This window comes from Pristiophorus japonicus, chromosome 20, assembly GCF_044704955.1.
Source record: "Pristiophorus japonicus isolate sPriJap1 chromosome 20, sPriJap1.hap1, whole genome shotgun sequence".
Taxonomy (NCBI): domain Eukaryota; kingdom Metazoa; phylum Chordata; class Chondrichthyes; family Pristiophoridae; genus Pristiophorus; species Pristiophorus japonicus.
Genome location: NC_091996.1, coordinates 8637758 through 8662897, shown reverse-complemented (window position 1 = coordinate 8662897; position 25140 = coordinate 8637758). Strand labels below are relative to the sequence as shown.

General features: G+C 43.0%; 1 protein-coding gene across 1 annotated transcript in view; it reads left to right on the top strand.

Moving 5' to 3' along the window:
* The first annotated feature begins 7087 nt into the window (after window positions 1–7087).
* Window positions 7088–25140, top strand: part of col27a1b (collagen, type XXVII, alpha 1b) — a 740056-nt gene continuing 722003 nt past the window's right edge. The window contains exon 1 of the mRNA XM_070863596.1: window positions 7088–7353. Coding sequence (XP_070719697.1) covers window positions 7301–7353 — 53 coding nt within the window. The 5' untranslated portion in view covers window positions 7088–7300. The remainder of the gene's footprint in view (window positions 7354–25140) is intronic.

Here is a 25140-nt window from a genome sequence, read left to right as displayed (position 1 = left end):
AGCTGGACATTGAGGGAGTAGATTTCCTTTCTATTGAGAAAGATGCCAGGTTGGTAATGGGGAGCGTGCAAGGCAATGTGGACGCCTCAATCACTCTTGTCCTGCTTTGCTCTGTCCATTCTGAAAGTGATGTAGATGTTCCTCCTGGTGTAGAAAGGGAGGGGTGAGGCCATGAAGGGATTTGAACATGAGGATGAAAACTTTAAAATCAAGGTGTTGGTGGACCGCGAGCCATTGTTCGTCAATGAACACAGGGGCATCGGGTGAACAGGGCTTGGTGCAAGTTAGGACATGGGCAGCAAAGTTTTGGATGGACTGAAGTTTGTGGAGGGTAGAAGATGGGAGGGCGGCCAGGAGTGCATTGTAATAGTCGAGTCTGGAGGTAACAAAAGCATGAATGAGGGTTTCAGCAGCAAATGGACTGAGTCAGGGGTGGAGATGGATGATGTTATGGAGGTGGACGTGGCGGTCTTTGTGATGGAGAGGATATGGGGTCTGAAGCTCAGCTCAAGGTCAAAAAGGACACCGAGGTTGCAGACAGGCTAGTTCAGCCTGAGACAGTGGCCGGGGAAAGAGATGGAATCGGTGGCTAAAGAATGGAGTTCGTGGTGGTGGCCGAAGACAATTTTTTAAAGCGTTCACGGGATGTGGATGTCGCTGGCAAGACTGGCATTTATTGCCCATCCCTAGTTGCCCTTGAGAAGGTGTTGGTGAGCAGCCTTCTTGAACCGCTGCAGTCCATGTGATGAAGGTACTCCCACAGTGCTGATTTTGTTGTAGCAGTTTTGGTAAAACTGAGTGTCTTGCTCGGCCATTTCAAGTCAACTACATTGCTGTGTGTCTGTAGATCTGGAGTCACATATAAGCCAGACCAGGTAAGGACGGCAGATATCCTTCCTTAAAAGGATATTAATGAACCAGATGGGTTTTTCTGACAATCCGGTAGTTTCATGATCACCATTATTGATACTAGTCTTTTAATTCCAGATTTATTTAATTAACTGAATTTAGATTCCCCCAGCTGCTGTGGTGGGATTTGAGTTCACGTCTCTGGATCATTAGTCCAGGCCTCTGGATTACGAGTCTAGTAACATAACCACTATGTTACTGTCCCCTAAATGCCTTCGTTTATTGTAGGAAATTCCAACTCATCCAGGACTGGATGTCAGAGGAGCAGACTGACAACACAGAGGCTGTGGAGTAACACATGCATTTCATGGATGGTGTTGAAATAGGTAAGGATGAAGTTGAAAGAGATTTAGGGGGTCCTACTAGACTTGACACTCAACATGTCCGATCACTTCAGAGTAGCAATCAACAAAACAAACAGAATGCTGAAGTGTGTGCTCAGACATAAGAGTGGCAGTCATGCTCAAACACTATAGTGCTCTGGACAGACTTTGCCTTGAGTACTGTGTCCAGTTGTGCTCAGCAGGACACAAGGGAGTCAGACATTCTAGCCTTGGAGGCAGTTCAGAGAAGAACCACATGGAAGTTATAGTTGTAGTATTAGTTCCAGCCGAGCAGTGCCCTGTTTATACTACAAAAAGCAAAATGCTGGAAATCTGAGACAAAAATAGAAAATGCTGGAAACACTCAGAGGCCAGCCAGAAGATGTGGAGAGATTGGACAATTTAACATTTCAGCAATGGACCTTCCATCATAAGAGGGTCTACACCTGAATCGTTGACTTGTCTGCTCTCGACAGATGCTGCCAGACCTGCTGAGTGTTTCCAGCATTCTCTGTTTGTGTTCCCTATTTATACTACCTGGCTGAAACTTCACTTCTCCTGCCTAGGAGAGAGCTTGGCTCATGTCTGGTGATACAGGGTATGCCTGTGTAGAGTTCCTCTCATGGCAGTGACATTTTGAATGTTTAAGGAGCATATGTGGGGGGCATTTGCACACCATCGAAACAGTGAAATCAAGGAGCATTGAGTATATTTTACACCTGATTTAACACCACACTACAGTTATCCTCCGTGCAATGCCAGATCCAAAATTGTCTGCTCCAGGACCTCTCACACCCTGTTTTTCCAAAGTCAGTGGACCCTGACTCCAGATGTCCTAATGAGAATGGCAGCATGGTGGTTATGTTATTAAACTGGTAATCCAAAGGCTTGGACTAATAGATCCAAAGACATCAGTTCAAATCTCACCACAGTAGCTGTGAAATTTAAATGCAGTTAATTAAATAAATCTGGAATAAAAAGCTAGACAATGAAACTACTGGATTGTTGTAAAACCCCATCTGGTTCATTATAGTCCTTTAAGGAAGGAAACCACCATCCTTACACGGTCTGGCCTATATGGTTAGACCACACTGGGAGTACTGCGTACAGTTCTGGCCGCCATATTATAAAAACGATTTAGAGATTGCGGAGAAGATTTACCAGAAATGCGAGGGCATACATAGCAGGAAAGGATGAAAAAAGGAGGCTGAGGGGTGACCTAATAGAGGTCTTTAAAATTATGAAAGGTTTTGATAGAGTGGATACAGAGAGAATGTTTCCCCTTGTGGGGAAGAGCATAACTGGAGGCCGTCAATATAAGACAGTCACCAAGAAATTGAACAGGGAATTCAGAAGAAAATTGTTTACCCAAAGATTGTGAGAATGTGGAACTCGCTACGACAGGGAATGGTTGAAGCGAACAGTATCAATGCATTTAAAGGGAGGCTAGACAAGCATATGAGGGAGAACGGAATAGGGGATTATGCAGTTAGATTTAGATGAGGAAAGACGGGAGGAGGCTTTATTGGAGCATAAACACTGGCATGGACTGGTTGGGCCGAATGGTCTGTTTCTGTGCCGTATATCCTATGTTATCATATATGTGACTCCAGATCCAGAGCAATGTGGTTGACTCTTAACTGCCCTCTGAGATTGCCTAGCAAGCCAGTCAGTTGCCCAGAAGGTGGCTCACCACCACTTTTTCAAGGACAACTAAGGATGGGCAATAAATGCTGGCCTTGCCAGTGATGTTCACATCCAATAAATAAAGAAACAACAATTCTACTACACTTTCGCATTGCTATACTAAGTTACACTAAAATTGCAGTGTAACTGTGGCCTCAATGCCATTTGAGAGGTAGGTGAATTTCATCGTTTGAGGTAATTGATTTAAGTTTTGAGATAGTAAGAAAGGGAAGAGCTTAAGAGATGGGGAATGGATATGAGTTCCTGCGATTTGGGCGAGCTCGGAAGTTCCTTATCTGTGCGGGATTTGGGAGAGTGAATATTTCAGCTACTGAAGATGTGAATGGAGTTAATGACATTTGAAGTGAGAAGCCTATGCGAGAAAGAGTGTAGGAGTTACTGGCTTTAGTTGCATTTGAGAGGAGGACGTGTTATATAGCTAGTGGCAGGAGGCAGGATCCCGGCTCAGTCAGTCGAATGTGTGGTGAAACCGGACACCTAAGGCACTAAAGCCAAAAAAACCCAGTCAGTAGCAAATGGCTATTTAAAAGGAAAAGAACGGTCGTCAGTTCCCAGCCAGCGTGCGTTCAACTTTCGCCGCAGTCGGGGTCCTCTCGTCCTACAACCCCATTAGGTGTCAGAGCCTCTCCCTATAAACTGGATTGTCCTCAATGAGTAATCGTCAGGAAAAGAAGAAAGCCCACTCCCGAAACTGCCAGCCTGCCCCCAGAACAGTTAGCACACTTTAGGATTGTTGTCCGAACTAGGGAGGGCGGGGGAGCAGAAATTTGTATATTTTCTGCCGGGGGGGAAAAGCTTCTCGCTTCTTACCCAATGAAGGCAAGGGGCTCCGTCCTGTGGGCCAGCTCTGGAGTCACGTTCTGATTAAAGCTTGGAATTAGATAGTGGGACAAATGCATACAAATGTATTTAGCGACTCGAAGGAGAGATTGCAGACGCTCTACACTCGCAAAAAAGTAAGTTTTTCTTTCCGTTTAACTTTACGGCAGAGTTCCTTCGTTGGGTCTGAGAGACATCCTGGAGTGCGTGGAACAAGTTAGGGTTGCTCAGAAACGTCCCGATTGAGCTCCTCTCTCCCCCAGCCATGTCCATAAGTACCAGTTTCAAATGCTCTGTGCATGTCACAAAACGATTCGGCCGTGCCTGAGGGTTAAGTTACCCTTGTAACGGTGTTTTCTAATTTGTGCTCAATGATGGCGAGGATCTTGGAATGAATATGCTCCTGTTGATTGACTAGATACTTTCGCTTTTAAAAATTGCACTGGCCTAAGGTATTGGCATCTTGTAGCCATGCGAGAATAAGTGCAGTGAGTTCCCCATAAACGCACCCTGGGTATTTGATAGCTCTTTCTGAGATTTATTTTTTGGGGGGGAGATAGATTTCTTTGTGTGGGTTTCTAGAGCTGTGATTCAGCACAGTGACATCCAATGGGACGCGATGCTAAAAGTTTCCATTCAAACAGCTGAGCGCCATAAAGTTCATGTGGCTCTTGCAGGAACATATGAAAGCGGAGAGAGCTGGATGTGCATCGTGTTGGGACATTTAGGAGCTGTTCTTTACTAGAAATACATCCATTTTTTAGGCACGATCTGAACTGTTTCTTTGTAGCCAACCATCCCCAACTCCATTAACAGCGGGGATTCCTTGGAGCGTTTGTGCTTAACTGTATGCTTGCAGCAAGTAGTTTGGTTAGCGGTCGGAACTCACCTGAAAAAAGATGAAATGCCTTCATACATTTGATGTCAGATTTGCCGATTGATGGGTCCTGACAGGTAACCCCGCGGCACACACTTACCGAGTCACATTGATACAAAGGGCACTTCACACACACACTTCCAGGTATTCACAAACAGAGACCGGCACAGGCAGAAACTGGTTACACACTCTCCTTGTTCTACGAAAAAAAATGGAACATCCTGCAGAACTTTGCCAAAACTCAAAAAGGAATATGTAGTTCAATAGAGATAGCTAATAGATATGGGATACAAACAGCATCCTCATTGAACCAATGTGCTTTCAATAATGCACAAACTTCTGCTAAATGCTTTAGTGGCACGCAAACGGAATCTTCACTAAATAATTTAACGCAAGGGAATCTCCAAATCCTTCATTTACAAGCAATCTCAGTCAACCACTTTAATCACAAGCACAGGGAATCTCTGCCAACTGCTCACTGACACACATACAGGCTATATTCAATTATCTTGAACTATCACTCCCCAGCATAGCAATTAAATCACCACCTAACACACTTACATAATACTTCCCAAACTACAGTCAGTAATTGCACACCCAGGGGATTCACAACCTTGTACATAGGCACAAACAAAGACCAGTGAACCATTGCAGATACACGGTTACTGAGCTATCATACCAGCCACACCAATCAATGCATACATGTCCATCACTAAATCATTAATACAAAGGCAAAATACTGCAGATGCTGGAATCTGGAATAAAAACAGAATATGCTGGAAATCTCAGCAGATCGGGCAGCATCTGAGGAGAGGAAGTAGAGTTAACGTTTCAGGATTGACCCGAAACATTAACTCTGCTTCCTCTCCACAGATGCTGCCTGATCTGCTGAGATTTCCAACATTTTGTATTTTTATATCACTAAATCATTAACAAATAAAGGGTAAATATTTTACTTTCTAAACTGCAGCTTGTAGTAAATAACTTAAACCTTCCTTTAGTTCCAGTGCGAAGCTATCATTGTATTCTAAATGTTATGCAACCTGTAATATGGACATCTGGGAGTAAAATGAGACACCAATTCAAGGAAAGCACCACACACACATACAAGACATACACAATGCAATACTTTATAAGATTGGTTTAATAACTAATTTCCACCACAAATATATTAGCTGAGGAAGAGAATTGATGTTACACAATACCCTGGTAAGAACATAAGAAATAGGAACAGGAGTAGCCCATTCTATGCTTCGAGCCTGCTCCGCCATTCAGTAAGATCATGGCTGAACTTCTACCTGAACCCCACTTTCCTGCACTATCCCCATATCTCTTGATTTCCTTAATATCCAAAACTCTAGTGATAGCTGTCTTAAATATATTCAATGACTGAGCATTCACAGCCCTCTGGGGTAGAGAATTCCAAAGATTTACCTCCCTCTGAGTGAAGAGTTTCTCCTCATCTCAGTCCTAAATGGCCGACCCCTTATCCTGAGACTATGACCCTGGTTCTAGACTCCCCAGCCCAGGGGAAACATCCTCCCTGCATCTACTCGGTCAAGTCCTGTAAGAATGTTGTATGTTTCAATGAGATCACCTCTCATTCTTCTAAACTTGTAAGAATATAGGCCTAGTCTACTCAATCTCTCCCCATAGGACAATCCCCCCATCACAGGAATCAGTCTGGTGAACCTTCGTTGCATTATTTTAATTTGTACTGTATTTGATCCCAGATTCAGATGCCTTTCATTCATAACCTATTATATCAATTAGGTCTAACACATTTATAACATGCGTTTCTTTTTAGTAAAATTTCAAAAATGCATCTTTTTAAAGGCGTACAGCATTAAATATATTTACACTTCGCTGGAGTTCCATTATGTTACAATGCGGTATATAATTTATTCATTTTTGTACCGTGTAATATTACATTTATAAGACTTTGAAGCCCAGCGTACTAATTAAAATCAACTGATTGAAATTTCTGAGATTTACAAGCATGTTTTCCACAGCTTTTTTTGTGCAGTTACTTGCAATTATTTTTTTTACACAGAAAATTGCATTTGGCAGATCTGCAAAAAAGCTTTGTCAATCAGGGCCTTGATAGTGTGTGTGTGTGTGTGTGTGTCGGTGTCAGATTGCATTCCTTGCCGTGAGGCGGCGGTAGAGAGTTTATATTTAAAAAAAACCTTGCTCGCTTTGAAATCCTTCTTTGCTCTCTCCAGCTGCTTCCGAGCGGTTCCAGTCGGAGTTTGTTCGGCTCGGAAATGTCGAGCCCCTCGGGTTACTCTTGGTGGCAGTGGGACCGGGCTGGAGCTCTCAAGGTATCAGGTTGAGGGTGAGACCCCCACCACCCACTGGGATTTAAAACTTTTAAAACGTGTTTTTTTAACTCTCTAAAAGGTTTGTTCTTAATACCACACATAAAAGTGCCCCCCCCAACCCGACCGCTGCTAACATTTCTCGCAGTTAAATGGGATTGAGAGTCGGTGTGACACAGCGAGAGGCCGATATTCGAGAGTTAAACCGGCTGCAGAGTCCACTCGCTTTCCCCCCAAGCCGTTTTTTCGACTCAAAGAAAGTTTCTAAGAAGTCCATGGAGTGAACAGGCAGATGTTGTCAGATGTGCCTCCAATGGGACTCAGAGAGAGAATGAAGTAACGGCATGGAGACGGCGGCAGTCGGGGACTCCAACAGCAAACCTGCTGCCCTCGGGGGGTGAGTCTGAAAAAACAAAAAAAGTTAATCGCAAAGTTTTGTGACAAATTCCGATGCCGCAGTGGCTCTGGGTGGACAGGAAGTGACTTAAACCCGGATTTTTCTGTTTTTGAAGTTTTACCCCCTCCCCTGTCTAAGGCAAACATCCCAAGTGACAAAGTGTGTGTGTGTGTGTGTGTGTGTGGGGGGGGGGGGGGGGGGGGAGGGTGGTGGTGAGAGGAGGTGGTGAGAGGAAGGGTCCCGTCTCCTTGAAGGGATGCACGGATGTGTATTTTTAATTATAAAATAAAATCAGACGCACATTAGGAAAATCGCGACTTGTATCTGCTGTGTCTCAGATTTCAAAGCTTTTATTGGCAATGCAATTCGCTTAGGAGAATGTGTTGAGAAAATGTTGCAGTTCAAGTTAAGAAAAGCAGATTGTAGTTTTTTGGATTTAAGGCGAGGACAGTGTTGCTGGGCTGCAGCGGTGTGGATGAGATGGAGATCTGTGTGAATTCATCTTCCCGTTACATCTACGAGCTTCAGATCTGTCATTTACAAGTTAGGGGTCAGCTGCAAAAGTCGAATGGGTTGTGGTGCTTTTATAATAGCATTTTTTATAACTCGAATCTCCAATTGATTTCTAATGCAAATAGAAATACGAATTGAGTATGTTTCTTGAGTTCAGTGTTTCTAATATTACAACTAGCTGCTACTTTATTATTCATTTATTCTAGCAAAACTAACATTTCGGGCAAAGAATGAGAATATCTAAACGTGTTGTACTAGTTAATGTAGTGAGCGAGTGTTAAACCCAAACTGGTATTTCAACAGATGCAGGTTGAGCCTTTCCACGGCTTATATCTATTTTGAATATTTTCAGCGCTTTGAATTTGTTCAGACATAACTTCTGTGTGCCGAGTTGAGAATGGGAGGTGGGTAATTTAGAGACGGTGCCTGAACTCGCAGTGCTGTCTTGGACTGCTCTCTCTCTATGTGAAGCATTTCCAAACTCTCAGGGAAAGGCTTTTCTTCCAGGATCGCCGCGTCAGGCTATATCTCAGACAGACAGAATTAGTTTCCGCACACTCTGTGTTTGCACAAGCAGGCAGACTTTTAACCAACTTGAATCGTTGGCAGAACGCGGTGCATGTCCACAATCCGGAGAATTTTCAGGTGAGAGAGGGAGAAAGACAGCTCCTGTGCTGAGACTGAAAGCAGAATTTCTCACTTCTCTGTCCTTTCCGTGACAGCTGGAAGAAGTCCCGGTAGAGTTGAGCCGGGGTTGGGGGGTGGGGCATACCAAAAATTAAGACAATTCTGGTCGGTGGAGTTGGTTTCTCACAAAGCATCTCTCATTGAGATGAATGCCCTTCATTTTAAAAAAGACAACTCAGCTGATTTCAGTCGGAACCGGTGGCTAGTTTCAGGCTGATGTCAAAACCCGATGGAAATTCTGGAGGTCCAAATAAACCAGGCAAATTCAGAAGGCAGGAATTTACATAATGCCTTGTTGCATCTCCACTCTCTGCACCCAAATAACACAAGCACCCTTTTTTGCTCTGTAGGTTTATTCATTTGACTAATTTGACTCGATATCGATGTTGTAAGCTTATATCAAATTGTGTTTTTTCAGCTGCAATGTAGACCTTGTGGGTATTTTGAAAGTACAGCGAACAGTAATTATTCCATTTAAGCCATTTTTATTTCATAAGGGGCAGTCAAGGATCAAGAATAGTTTAAGAAAAAAATCTAGTTTTTCAATATGCGCATGTGTTACTAATTTTTAGATTTAAATGCACAAAGGAGATCTTGACAACACTTACAACACTATGCCATGATGTGCTGGGTTACTGAAGAGCTTAGAAGCATACAATAACTGCACCATAACTTTAATTCACAGAGGTCTCTCTATACTGTACCACTGGAAGTCTGCTAGTCTGTCGTTAGCATTGTGAATATCTCTATGTAGTGGAGACTGTGACTCAAATCTACAGTGGTTTCTCCTGGACTGAGCTGCTTAACCTCCGTTAATAGCCCTGCCCATTTTTTGTTTACATAGAAGAAGTCTATGGGATAGAACATCAACCTCTTTAGCCCAATAGAGATTCTTCTGTCATCGTGCCCAGTGGTGACTACTTATATTTCACTATGTCCTACTGGAAAACAAACTGGTATTAATATAATACTGATCATGCGATTCCATCTATCGTTTGTGTTCCTGGTACCATTTTTATAACCTGTATTACAGTACTTGCAACCGTGCCACGATATTGGAAAGAAAATGCAAATTATAGATTATATTTGGGCTAGTTTTCTGCTTGCTCATTGTCAATGGGCAGAAAATCTCCATCATGTTACAAACCACAACAAACATTGAGTTGTGCCAGTAACTCAGTTTTGTGATTTTGCTTGGGGTTTTGTTCTTGCAGTTTGTGAAATCATCAGGACCTCTTAGCCGAATGCCTCGTACATCTTATATGTACTGTCCTGCTCAAGGGCATATCAGCCCACAACTAGCACTGTGACTATACCTGTGCAGTAGAAACAGTCGGATAACATTTTTAAGTTACCTAGTAGATTTCCCATGGTGTTGCTCAGAGTGTTGGAGGACATGTTATTTTCTAACAACAGGAGCATTATGTGTGTAATACTTAATGTGTTATTATGTAATCTGAAGTGTGATTGAATTGTTGGACTTAATTTTGTGTGCGTGGTGGTGAAATAATTACTAAAATTCTATTTTTAGGTGGTGGTGGGGAATATCAGCCACTCATGATTTTTTGCGTGATAGTTGTGCGGAATACACACAACTTTTGTTTTGCTAGTTCACATATCTTTCTCTCCAGGTTCTCCTCCTGTAGCTTCCCCACGTCATGTACTTTTTCTGGCAGTGATGACAGGATCAGCTCAGATCTGCCAATGCTATAGTTTAGCCAACCACTAGGAGGTGTAATAGCATGATCCAGGGTCACCATTCACCAGTTCTCCAGATTTCTTTCTTTCCCTGTGGAGAAATGCCTACCCAACAATTGACATCTATTTGCACATGATCTGGGAACTCATCATTGGGGGCAATCATTGGGGCTCCAGCACACTGTGGCACTCTTAATAAGTACCCATTTATCTATAGAAATTTCCTAAATAAACTATGCACCTCGTGTCAATCTGCAGCTAGTACACAACAGTCAGTACCACATATATTTCGCCATCTAACTGTTTATATTTTGCCAGATAAAAATTTGAACTTTTTTTTATATTATTCACATTCTAATTTAACTCTCAAAAGGAACATTTTCTTCAGCTGTAAATGTGTGTAATTGTTGAAAATCATGATTGATGTCTTTAGGCCAATAATGCCGTTGCAAATATTACCAAGCTATTTAAAGGCACTTATGTAGGAATACATCAACTCCATTTACCCTCCTTTGTTTCATATCCCTTGATACCCTTACCCAACAAAAATCTGTCAATCCTAGTCTTGAAAATTGTAATTGTAGTTTTTGCGAGAAAGAGTTCCAGGTTTCCACTACCCTTTGTGTGGTAAAAATGCTTCCGATTTCTCTCCGAAATGACCTAGCTCCAATTTTAAGATTATGCCCTCATTCTGGACTCCCCCACGAGGAAATAGTTTCTCTGTATCTACCCTATCGAATGCCATTATTATTTTAACAACCTCGATTAGATCATCCCTCAACCTTCTAAACTCAAGGGAATGCAAACCATTTATGCTCATAATTTCATCCTTCAAGCCCTGGTATCATTCTGGTGAATGCAACATATCCCCAATTGTTGAGCTCCCATTCTAAATGAGGTACAGACAGATGCCAAGTGCAGGGTAGACATTTCTCCACAGGAAAGGAAGGAAAACAGGAAGACTGGTGAACCTGGATCATGCTAATTATCAAGTAGTGCCTAACATTTACCATTTGATACACCCCACAGTATTAGCACCTTGTATGGGTACTGATGTTTATCTTGTGAAATTAACATATGCCCCAGAAAGAAAGAAAGTCTTGGATTTATGTAGCGACTTTCATGACTACCAGATGTCTCAAAGTGCTTTACAGCCAATGATGTACTTTTAGAGAGTAGTCACTGTTGTAATGTAGGAAATGTAGAACCTCATATCTATCCATTGAATTAATATCTAATGAGAGCTCTCTTCGCATCCTCCTCAGCTACAAATCTCTTCATGGCCAGCAGTGGTGCTGAAACCCTGGCTAATTTATTGTCCTCCCCCCAACGCAGTGTTAAGGTTAATTATTGTGCCCAAAACCCATTGCCCTAGCTGAGACCAGCTACTTCAGCACAGACAGGGGGATCAAACCTGGCACCTCCTTTGTCCATATAGCTCAGTTACTCACTGCCTTCAGCACTTGAGCCATTGGGGAATCTCAATCTAAATTTTAATAAAAGTATCATAGAACCAAGGCTAAATCCGGGATTTGGAAAAGATCAAGTGGGGATATTCATCCACTTTAGGATTGAAAGCAATACATTCCTGGACCTTATTTCTGTAAGTATCGATTTCTGGTGGGAGAGATGTTGACCATGGCCACGAGAATTTTCCCCCAGCTCTGGCCTTGAGATTTGATGTTGAATTCCTGGCCATTGTACATGATCCAGTTTATTTTTCTTGTTCAGACAATTGCAAGCTGTCCTCTAGGCTTAGTTTTTGACAATTAAACCATCAATTTAGTTAAGTGGAAAAATAATTTCTACTTGGCAAGTGACAAGCCGTGCAAAAATTAGTCCAGTTGATTGGCTGGGTCATGAAGATTTCCAAAACCCCAGCCTCACTGACCTTCTAAGATATGGCAGCCATATAAAGCTTGCAGAAGACAAAAAGGAATGGATGACAAAAAGGTGTAAGTTTATATCTGTTGTACTGAACAAAAGGGAGCGATGATGCCTCTACTGAATGGCGATTGGGGTTTACAACTTTGTACTGAATGAGAGGGAAGATTTGTAATTGCACTGAATGAAAATGAGAGTTTTTAAATGTCTGCTGAATAAGGAGGCGGATTTGTATCTGCTGTGAATGAGAGGTAACAATTTGCATCTATGCTGAATGATAGGGAAGGTTGGTGACTACTGAACAAAAGGAAGGATTTGTATCTGCACATCGAATGAGGTCGAGGGTTTGTATCCATACTGATCAAGCGTTGATCCTGTGTGTGTGTGTCGAAGGGGGGAGGAAGGTTTTGTGCTATGAATGAAGCAAACCATCTTTATCTGAGCTCACTGAGTAAGAGTGTCTTTATCACTATTGAACAAGCCGGAGGATTTGTATTTGTGCTTGATGGGGGGAGGGTGGTGGGTGTTTGTTTCAGCTGTGGCTCAGTGGGCAACGCTCTCGCCTCTGAGGCAGAAGGTTGTAGGTGCAAATCCCACTTCAGGGACTTTAGCGCACAAATCTAGGCTGACATTTCCCAGTGCAGTACTGAGGGTGTGCTGCACTGTCGGAAGTGCCGTCTTTCGTATGAGATGTTAAACCGAGGCCCCATCTGCTCTCTCAGGTGGACGTAAAAGATCCCATGGCACTATTTCAAAGAAGAGCAGGGGAATTATCCCCGATGTCCTGGACAATATTTATCCCTCAATTAACGTAACAAAAACAGATTACCTGGTCATTATCACATTGCTGTTTGTGGGAGCTTGCTGTGTACAAATTGACTGCCATGTTTCCCACATTACAACAGTGACTACTTCCAAAAGTACTTCATTGGCTGTAAAGCACTTTGAGACATCCGGAGGTCATGGAAGGTGCTATATAAATGTAAGTCTTTCTTTATTAAATGAATAAGAATTTTGTAGATTAAAAAGAGAAAATTCTAGAAACACAGTGAAGATCCATCAGCATCTGAAAGAAAAGGAAGGTTAACAATTTTTTGTGGCTATGCTGCGGCCAACTTTCTAAATATGCACTAGCTTTGTCCGGCGACAGTGCACAATGGAAAATAAGAAGCATGCTGCCTGCGATTTCTGTTCATTGTGGACAGAAAGTGTAGGCAGTGGACCTGTGATTGGCTGCCGGAAGGCAAGCTTCCCTGGCGCCCAATACACAAAAAATATTCCCTCAGACTTGGTAATAGAGAAGCCTCTTCATAAGGTTCACCAAAACATAGAGGGGATAAGGTTAGGGGTAAAGATAGAGATTTTACAAAGAGGTAGATAATGAATTTGAGAGTCTGTAAACACATTTTACATCACTACAACAATGCTGTGTGATGTATAAAGCTCATCACAGTTAGGCAGTGAAAATGCAGTGAAGGCAATAGGAAGTCGAAAGAAGAGTAAAACTATTCTAGGATAGAAGGGAATGTAATGAAGAATCAGGTAGCATAACCAGAGATACAGCTAAAGTTATTTAAGTCATTGTCTAGACCAGACGGCTGATGAGGTAAGTACCTAAGTTTTTTTGAGTTTGCGCAGGTACCAAGGAACCCTGCCCACCACAGTAGATATCAGAGAAAACATGGGAACATAGCAACAGGACTTGGACATTTTGCCTCTTGAACCTGTTCCGCCGTTCAATTAGATCATGACTAATCTGCCCCTCAACTCCATCCACAATTTTTAAGGGAGCAAGTTCCAGCTTTCCACCACCCTTTGTGTGAGAAGGTGCTTGCGATTTCACTCCTTCACCATTTTAAATGCCTCGATTAGATCATCCCTCAAACTTCCAAACTCAAGGGACCACAAACCAATTTTAAGCATCTTGTCTCATAATCCAACCCCTTTAAGCCCTGATATCATTCTGGTGAATCTGTGCTGTAAGACCAATGTATCTTTCCTGAGGTGCGGTGCCCAAAACTGAATCCAGTTCTCCATATGAGATCTGAGCAAGGCTCTGTACAACTGAAGCATGGCTTCCTCACTTTTGAATGCCAACCCACTTGAGACCAACATTCCAATTGCTTTTTGATGATTTGTGTAGTAGTTTTGTAGTGTACAGGTCTGAAATCATCATACTGATTCTATAGTGTTCTGGTCAGACCACACCTTGAGTATTAGGCTCAGTTTTAGTAACAACAGAAACATTCAAGACATCAAGGAGTTGGAGCAGAGGAAACACACAAGGTTAATCACTAGTATCAGATGACTGAATTATAAGGAAAGACTAGAAAAGTCAGACTCTTCAATCTTGAAAGGAGGTGAATGACAGAGGACGTTATGTAGTTAGATAAAAAAAAACTAAAGAGAATGGAGAAAGTTAATCTGCTATTTTATTTTAGAGCTCTTTTATGTTAAACCATGACTGTAGGACAGAGAGACGTGCATACAAACTGGTAAAAGGCAATTTCGGGACTTATTTCAGTAGCACTTCTTTATTTAAAAAAAAAAATTAACCAGCACCTGGTTTGCTCTTCCAGTAGGATAATGGAGGCAGAACTCCAGTCTTGGAGGCAGTCCAGAAAAGAACCACAGGACGTTATAGTTGCAGTATTACATCCAACCAAGCTATACCCTGTTTCGACTGCAACAAACGAAATACTACAGATGCTGGAAATCTGAAACAAAAACAAAATATGCCGGAAACACTCTGCAGGTCAGGCAGCACCTGTGGAGAGAACACAAGTTGGTGTTTCTAGCACAGAACTGGGGTTCTCTAATCCTCAGAACTGGATGATATTACAGACAAAAAGCATTAAAAATGAAACAGAACCCAGGAAAGGGAAGGGAGGGAATCACACAACGACCACACACACAGAAAAGAAAATAGAATGACCTGTAAAGTGCTTAGGTGGAGAACAGGAGATGGTTAAATGGCAGAATTTATTTGCACGAGGTAAAAGGAAGCACGATGAGAAATTAAATACATTAAAGACAGATTAAAGACAAGACATAGGAAGTGTGAGAATAACTGAAGGTGGATAGGTAAGTTGAATGGGAAACTTGAAAAACTAGCAAAGGGAGCAGGCGCCAGTGGCTCAGGAGTCTGGTGGAAGAAAAATAGTAGATCGACCACAAAAAGTGCAGACCACCCTGCCAGCAGGGTGTTCTGACTGTGGGAGGGATGCCCACCTCAAGCACAACCCGCTCCCCTCCCTCATCCCTGGAAATTCCGTCACATCCACATTAGATTGACAGCACCCACTGCCAGAGAAAAAATAGGAACTACAGTTAAGTTCTGAAGTTGTACAAGTCAATATTAAGGCCACAAGGCTGTAAGTTTTTTTTAATTCGTTCTGGGATGTGGGCGTCATTGGCAAGGCCAGCATTTATTGCCCATCCCCTAATTGGCCTTGAGAAGGTGATGGTGAGCTGCCTTCTTGAATCACTGCAGTCCATGTGGTGAAGGTACTCCCACAATGCTGTTAGGTGGGGAGATCCAGGATTGTGACTCAGCGACGATGAAGGAACGACGATATATTTCCAAGTCAGGATGGTGTGTAACTTGGAGGGGATCTTGGAGCTGATGGTGTTCCCATGCGCCTGCTGCCCTTGTCCTTCTAGGTGGTCTAGAGGTCGCAGGTTTGGGAGGTGCTGCCAAAGCATCCTTGGTGAGTTGCTGCAGTGCATCTTGTAGATGGTACACACTGCAGCCACAGTGCGCCGGTGGTGGAGGGAGTGAATGTTGAAGGTGGTGGATGGGGTGCCAATCAAGCGGGCTGCTTTGTCCTAGATGGTATCAAGCTTCTTGAGTGATGTTGGAGCTGCGCTCATCCAGGCAGGTGTCGAGTAGAAAGATGCAGAGCTGTTCATAGAGCTTGCCTTGCTCTTCATTGGAAGAGTGTAGAAGGTGTATGGTTCTTGTGTGTTCTCCACCCCCTTTCCCTTGTTCTGTTCTTTCTTTAATGCTGTTCATCTGTAATATCTTCCATTTCCAAGGAAAAGTTTCCTGACACGTTGACTTGTGTTCTTTTGAAAGATTCTGCCTGACCTACTGAATGTTTCCAGTGTTTTGGTTTCAAGGGTGCCAATGCTGGTAATAAATAAGATTTGTTTTGAAATACATCAATTCAAATTCCTTTCAGAGTAATATTTTTTTCTGTAAAATAGGGCAACACTTTGAACATAATAAAATATCTTCCAATTTAATACAATGGCTTTGCATCTCTGTAATTACATTTGGCGAAGTTCCAGGATGAACCTGATACTACCGCCCTATAAACATAACATAACATAAGAACATAAGAAATAGGTGCAGGAGTAGGCTATTTGGCCCCTCGAGCCTGCTCTGCCATTCAATAAGATCATGGTTGCCCTGATCTTGGCCTCAACTCCATTTCCCTGCCTGCTCCATAACCCCTGACTCCCTAGTGATAGGATTATCCCTCTGCCGTGATAAGTTTGACAGTTTCAGCAACATCTAATACCTAATGCGTCAGTTGAATTTGTGGTAAGTTTATTACTGTCAGTACAACTGACATTCAAATTCTCCAGCCACAGATACCATTAGTTCAGCAATTCTATTTGGACTGCTAAATGTGACTAATTTCCCCAGAGAGGTGATTTGCTTCATAAGTATTTCCAGAATTTTCTGTTTTTATTTTAGGTGATATGCCTCGTTAGCGTGGACAGGATAGTTGATATAGATACAGCAACAAAGAATTAGCCTGTTAACAGAGCACAGAGCACCCAATAGTATTGGTGTTGAGATTGTTTGGATAACTTTAGTATTCTTTTATTTAAAGGGACCTATGAATAGAGATATCTCCCAATCTTTGCTTAACTGTAGCAATTGGTGCTAATGCCTGGATTTTCCATTGGGAATATTACTGTCTGATTTTGCAGTGATTTTATGAATCTGTCTGCCACTATTCATTTGATAACCACCTGACAGTAATGGATCATTACATACATTACACAGGAAATACGGCACAGAAACAGGCCATTCGGCCCCACCAGTCCATGCTGGCGTTTATGCTCCACTTGAGCCTCCTCCCGTCTTTCCTCATCTAAATCTATCAGCATAACCCTCTATTCCCTTCACCCTCATATACTTATCTAGCCTCCCCATAAATGCATCTATACTATTTGCTTCAACCACTCTCTGCGGTAGTGAGTTCCACATTCTCACCACTCTTTGGTAAAGAAGTTCCTTCTGAATTCCTTATTTGATTTCTTGGTGACAATCTTATATTGTTGGCCTCTAGTTTTGCTCTTCCCCACAAGTGGATACACTCTCTCTCTGTCTATTCTATCAAAACCTTTCATAATTTAAAAACCTCTATTAGGTCACCCCTCAGTCTTCTCTCCAAGAGAAAAGAGACCCAGATTGTTCATCCTTTCCTGATAGGTATACCCTCGCATTTCTGATATCATCCTTGTGAATCTTTTTTTCACCCTCTCCCGTGTTTCTATATCCTTTTTATAATATGGCAACCAGACCAGTAGCATGGTGGTTATGTGACTGGACTAGTAATCTAGAAGCCTGAACTAATAAGAACATAAGAAATAGGAGCAGGAGTAGGCCATACGGCCCCTCGAACCTGCTCCGTCATTTAATACGATCATGGCTGATCCGATCATGTACTCAGGTCCACTTCCCTGCCGCTCTCCATAACCCCTTATTCCCTTATCGGTTAAGAAACTGTCTATTTCTGTCTTAAATTTATTCAATGAGCCAGCTTCCACAGCTCTCTGAGGCAGTGAATTTCACAGATCCACAACCCTCAGAGAAGAAATTTCTTCTCGTCTCAGTTTTAAATGGGCGGCCCTTTATTCTAAGATTATGCCCTCTAGTTCTAGTCTCCCCTATCAGTGGAAACATCCTCTCTACATCTACCTTGTCAAGCCCCCTCATAATCTTATACGTTTCGATAAGATCACCTCTCATTCTTCTGAACTCCAATGAGCAGAGGCCCAACCTACTGAACCTTTCCTCATAAGTCAACCCCCTCATCTCTGGAATCAACCTAGTGAATCTTCTCTGAACTGCCTCCAAAGCAAGTATATCCTTTCGTAAATATGGAAACCAAAACTGCACACAGTATTCCAAGTGTGATTCAGAGACGTGAGTTCAAATCCCACCATGGCAGCTGGGGAATTTAAACTCAGTTAATTAAATAAATCTGGAAAAAAAGCTAGTGTTAGTAACTGTGACTATTGAAACTACTGGTTTGTTGTAAAAACCCATTTGGTTCACTAGTGTCCTTAAAGGGAAGGAAGTCTGCCATCCTTACCTGGTCTAACACAATATGTGACTCCCGACCCACAGCAATGTGGTTGACTCTTAAGTGCCCTCTGAAATGGCCACCAGCATGCCACTCAGTTATAACAAACCGCTGCAAAGGCTGCAACGGTTCAAGAAGGTGGCTCACCACCACCTTCTCAAGGGCAGTTAGGGCTGGGCAATAAATGCTGGCCTTGCCAGCAACACCCACATCCCGTAAACGAATTTTAAAATACTGTACACAGTATTCCAAGTGTACTCTATGCAAGGTTTGATACAAGTTTATTCCATCAACAGTGACAGAGGACACTCCAGTATTCCCCTGTGCCCCAACTGCCCAGAAAAAGAACAGGCTCCCGTCCTATACCTTTTATTGTTTATTGATTTTAAAAAATTCTCCTGTTGGGCAGAACTCCAGCCTTGTATTTCCATGGCAGTAGCTTGGATGTAGAAGTTTATTTATCAAAGTTTTGGGGATGTTTGGAGGTTCAGCAGTGCGTATGGTGGCGGGTCGGGTGGCAAATTTTTTTTTGACAGTGGGCTGGGACCCCGTTCTCAACCTGCCGCCATTTGCCTTTCCCAAAAGTCGGGTCTGCCAGCGCTGACGCGACACACGGCAGCGGCGGAGGCAATTGAGTCAATTATTGGCTTGTTTCGAAGCCTTTATCAGTGGTATTTTACTCACCGTTTAACTTTACCAGGTCGCGCACAGATCCCGTGCTGCTCCCAGGCCCCGTCTGTTCATCTGAGGTGGAGGTTGAGTGGCCATTGAAGCAGATGATTGGTGACAGCGATAAAACTTGCATAAAACCTCACACTCTCCAAACCCAGAGACCCTTTGGTTTCTCCCCTTGGAAGAGAGATTGTGCTTTTTGCCAGCTGTAAGTCTTTGTAGCAAATTCTCCAGCCAGGCTCACCTCCTTGCAGAAACCTCTCTCACCTTTGACAGAGTGCTTCTGTCATCTCACCTTCAACTGGTATCTACTCCATCAGGACGGGAACCATTTACACTCTGTCACCTTAGCCTTCAGAATCGGACCACGATGAACTCCAACATCAGCAGCACCAGGCACACCAGCAGCAACAACAACAACACCGACCTTCTCCGCAAGCAACTGATATTGCACAGGGCATCAACACCTGACCATATTGATGCCAGGGATGGCCTCCCCATGGCCACATTTACTTCATTTGATGCTGTATACCCTGGCTGCCACATGATGCGCCAGGTTGGCACCATACCACACCAACACCATAAAGCATCCCTACAATGTCCAAGCCATTCCGTTCACACTCATCACCATTGCGGGGGATACCGTTATATCTCACCATTCACTGCAACTCACTAAGGCACTTCCAAAGGTGCACACAGATCTGTCCAAGAAAGCAAAGTATTGAAAATAAATGTTTCAATGTTTGACACCACACACAAGTGCCTACCCTTGGTATGATTGGATTAGGGTGAGTGTGAGTGATGGCTAGTAAGATGGGGATGTGATAATGTAGATCGAGAAGGTTGGGTGGAGATGCAAGGTAAGTTGGTGTAAATAAGGATATGCAGGAGTAGAGTAGGGAAGGCAGAGTGATGGGTATGTGATGAGTGGCACAGCAGGATGAGGTTGAGTGTGGCTTTGCAGTAACGTTTTGTGATCTACTGAGATCATTTAAAGGTTTGCGCCACTGCAGTCAGGTCCTCCTGATGACATCCCTGCTTGTGCCCTCTTGTACAATGTCCAGCCAGGCTGCATTGGTCTCCTGGGGAGGTCTCTTCCGCCCATTAGAAGGGAAGAGAAGCTCCCTGTGTGCTGTGACTCCCTCCATAAGCATCTGGAGGGAGTCATGGGAGAGTTTGGGTGCAGACATGCATCTCTGTGCAGTGCTTGTCAGTGTTTGCAGCACCTCAATGAATTATAAAAAGTCCCACCTTATTTGTACCTTTTTAGGGTTGCCAACTGGCTGGATGTATATTTTTTAATTTGATCACAGGATGTGAGCGTCGCTGGCAAGGTCAGCATTTATTGCCCATTCCTAAGTGTCCTTGAGAAGTTGGTGGTGAGCTGCTATTAGTGAACTAGATGGGTTTTACGACAATCCGGTAGTTTCATGGTCACCATTACTGATACTAGCTGCTTATACCAGATTTATGGAATTAACAGCCGCCGTGGTGGGATTTGAACTCACGTCTCTGGATCATTAGTCCAAACCTCCACTATGCTATCGGTACGACATTCAAACTGCCCTTTCCCCACATTGCGTTTCCCCCCCCCCCCCCCCCCCGCCAATTGGTTGTCCAACATTAACAGTGACCACACTTCAAAAAGTACTTCCGGTGGTCGTGAAAGGCGCTATATAAATGTAAGTCTATCTTTCTTTACATGTCCATTCTCATGGTGCAACTCATTCCCATGCCAATGGGACAACAAATAGCCTCTTCATTACCCGATTGGATGATTCTTGACTGTCAATCAACAGCCTTTTCTTTCCCAACTCCCAACATTTTCATAATTGATAAACAAAACTGTTGCAAGATCTTTTTTCCTTGTTGCTCCAATGATTTTTCTCTTGGGATCTTCCCAGCAGTGTCCTGAAGATTAATCTTTAATTCCTGGAGACTCCAGGACAATCCTGAAGAGTTGGCAATCCTCATACCTTCCTATATGTTTTCCATATGACAGTGCCCTGTAGCTGCCATATTGAGTTTGTTCTGCATTCAGCTGCATTCAGTTTTTTTTTATGCAGGCCATAACCAGTCAATGGCAAATAGTAAGATTGTTTAAAAAAAATATTAAAATGTTAAAATATTCATCACATTCCCTGTAGGGTATTTTCTGTTTCCAATTCATCTCAAATTCATCCAGCAGAACTGAGGCAAATTGAAAACAGAAACATGCCCTAGAACCTACTGTACTGTGTCCATCAAAGGGGAAATGAAACGGAAATTAATAAAAGCTTCAAAATAATACAAGGCAAAGAAATAGACGACAAGAATACTATGCATGCCTGACCAGAAGTCAACCAAGACCAAGAAAAAAACATGGGAAAACAAAGAAAATAAGAGTACTGACTGAGAATAGACAATCTTTTCTTTAAATCTTTCTTCAGATGGACAGTTCTTTATCAATCATTTTAAAATTTATTTTCTGTATTCCTTTCTGTAACACCAATCTACTTTGTATAGTGCCATTCGCAACTCCTCTGATAATGAAGCCGTCTATGCCCGCATGCAGCAAGACCTGGACGCTTGAGGCTTGGGCTGATAAGTGGCAAGTAACATATGCGCCACACAAGTTCCAGGCAATGACTATCTCCAACAAGTGAGAGTCTAACCACCGCCCCTTGACATTCAATGGCATTACCATCGGCGAATCCCCCACCATCATCATCCTGGCGGATCACCATTCACCAGACAGTTAACTGGACCAGCTACATAAATACTGTGGCTACAAGAGCAGGTCAGAGAGTGGGTATCCTGCGGCAAGTGTCTCACTTCCTGGCTCCCCAAAGCCATTCCACCACCTACAAGGCACAAGCCAGGAATGTGATGGAATGCTCTTCACTTGCCTGGATGAGTGCAGCTCCAACAACACTCAAAAAGCTCGACACCATCCAGGACAAAGCAGCCCGCTTGATCGGCACCCCATCCACCACCTTAAACATTCACTCCCTCCATCATGGCGCACAGTGGCTGCAGTGTGTACAATCTCCAAGATGCACTGCAGCAACTCACCAAGGCTTCTTCGGCAGCATCTTCCAAACCTGCGACCTCTAACACCTAGAAAGACAAGGGCAGCAGGCGCATGGGAACACCATCTCCTCCAAGCTCCCCTAAGTCACACACCATCCTGACTTGGAAGTATATCGTCCTTTCCTTCATCGTCACTGGGTCAAAATCCTGGAACTCCCTCCCTAACAGCACTGTGGGAGTTCTTTCACCACACGGACTGCAGCGGTTCAAGATAGCGGCTCACCCCCACCTTCTCTAGGGCAATTAGGGATGGGCAATAAATGCTGGCCTTGCCAGCAACACCCACATCCCATGAATGAATAAAAAAAAATATTCTACTCGGTTTAAAATAACACATTATACCAAGATAACTAGCTGGTCCCTATTTATCCAACGGCAGATGTTTGTATGAACATAAGAACATAAGAACATAAGAATTAGGAACAGGAGTAGGCCATCTAGCCCCTCGAGCCTGCTCCGCCATTCAACAAGATCATGGCTGATCTGGCCGTGGACTCAGCTCCACTTACCCGCCCGCTCCCCGTAACCCTTAATTCCCTTATTGGTTAAAAATCTATCTATCTGTGATTTGAATACATTCAATGAGCTAGCCTCAACTGCTTCCTTGGGCAGAGAATTCCACAGATTCACAACCCTCTGGGAGAAGCAATTCCTCTCAACTCGGTTTTAAATTGGCTCCCCCGTATTTTGAGGCTGTGCCCACTAGTTCTAGTCTCCCCGACCAGTGGAAACAACCTCTCTGCCTCTATCTTGTCTATCCCTTTCATTATTTTAAATGTTTCTCTAAGATCACCCCTCATCCTTCTGAACTCCAACGAGTAAAGACCCAGTCTACTCAATCTATCATCATAAGGTAACCCCCCTCATCTCCAGAATCAGCCTAGTGAATCGTCTCTGTACCCCCTCCAAGGCTAATATATCCTTCCTTAAGTAAGGTGACCAAAACTGCATGCAGTACTTCAGGTGCGGCCTCCCCAGTACCCTGTACAGTTGCAGCAGGACCTCCCTGCTTTTGTACTCCATCCCTCTCGCAATGAAGGCCAACATTCCATTCGCCTTCCTGATTACCTGCAAACTAACTTTTTGGGATTCATGCCCAAGGACCCCCAGGTCCTTCTGCACCGCAGCATGTTGTAATTTCTCCCCATTCAAATAATATTCCCTTTTACTGTTTTTTTTTTCCCAAGGTGGATGACCTCACATTTTCCGACATTGTATTCCATCTGCCAAACCTTAGCCCATTCGCTTAACCTATCTAAATCTCTTTGCAGCCTCTCTGTGTCCTCTACACAACCCGCTTTCCCACTAATCTTTGTGTCATCTGCATATTTTGTTACACTACACTCTGTCCCCTCTTCCAGGTCATCTATGTATATTGTAAACAGTTGTGGTCCCAGCACCGATCCCTATGGCACACCACTAACCACCGATTTCCAACCCGAAAAGGACCCATTTATCCCGACTCTCTGCTTTCTGTTAGCCAGCCAATTCTCTATCCATGCGAATACATTTCCTCTGACTCCGCGTACCTTTATCTTCTGCAGTAACCTTTTGTGTGGCACCTTATCGAATGCCTTTTGGAAATCTAAATACACCACATCCATCGGTACACCTCTATCCACCATGCTCATTATATCCTCAAAGAATTCCAGTAAGTTAGTTAAACATGATTTCCCCTTCATGAATCCATGTTGCGTCTGCTTGATTGCACTATTCCTATCTAGATGTCCTGCTATTTCTTCCTTAATGACAGCTTCAAGCATTTTCCCCACTACAGATGTTAAACTAACCGGCCTATAGTTACCTGCCTTTTGTCTGCCCCCTTTTTTAAACAGAGGCGTTACATTAGCTGCTTTCCAATCCGCTGGTACCTCCCTAGAGTCCAGAGAATTTTGGTAGATTATAACGAATGCATCTGCTATAACTTCCGCCATCTCTTTTAATACCCTAGGATGCATTTCATCAGGACCAGGGGACTTGTCTACCTTGAGTCCCATTAGCCTGTCCTAGTGATAGTGATTGTCTCAAGGTCCTCCCTTCCCACATTCCCGTGACCAGCAATTTTTGGCATGGTTTTTGTTTCTTCCACTGTGAAGACCGAAGCAAAATAATTGTTTAAGGTCTCAGCCATTTTCACATTTCCCATTATTAAATCCCCCTTCTCATCTTCTACGGGACCAACATTTACTTTAGTCACTCTTCCATTTTATATATCGGTAAAAGCTTTTACTATCTGTTTTTATGTTTTGCGCAAGTTTAATTTCGTAATCTATCTTTCCTTTCTTTATTGCTTTCTTAGTCATTCTTTGCTGTCGTTTAAAATTTTTCCAATCTTCTAGTTTCCCACTAACCTTGGCCACCTTATACGCATTGGTATGAAGCCACTGTGTGATAATGTATCATCTTGTAAATGTGTGCTAATTCGTATTCAATGCTTCAAGTAATGAGAGAACATTTTCAAAAAAGAAATGTTGGGGAAAACTCATTGGTCCGGATTTTGCGGTCAGCGGTGAAGGAACGGTGTTTGCCATTCAGCGCGCTGACAGCTGCCCACAGTCATTTTGCGGGCTTTTGAGCAACAACTTACAGTTTCCTTCTCAGCGCTGCACCCTCTGCAGAGATCTGTGGTGTGTGTGAACAGGGCAAGCAAATCTTCAACCATTCATATTGAAGAATCCTGACTGAGGCACACAGTCTAAACCAGGAATTATATATTATAAAATGTTATTTAATGTGATTTCATTTACAGAAAGCAAAATGAAGAGAGGGAATGAATGATGGGATTAAGAGAGCGAGATAAAAGAGACAGAAAGAGAAAGTTTACTTTTTTTAAAATTAAAAATCTCCAACTATAGTTAAATTCTAAAGGAATGAGACTCCACACTTGTAAAATTATATTTTCAGAGCCAGAGAGGCTATTTGGCAGTAATTAAGG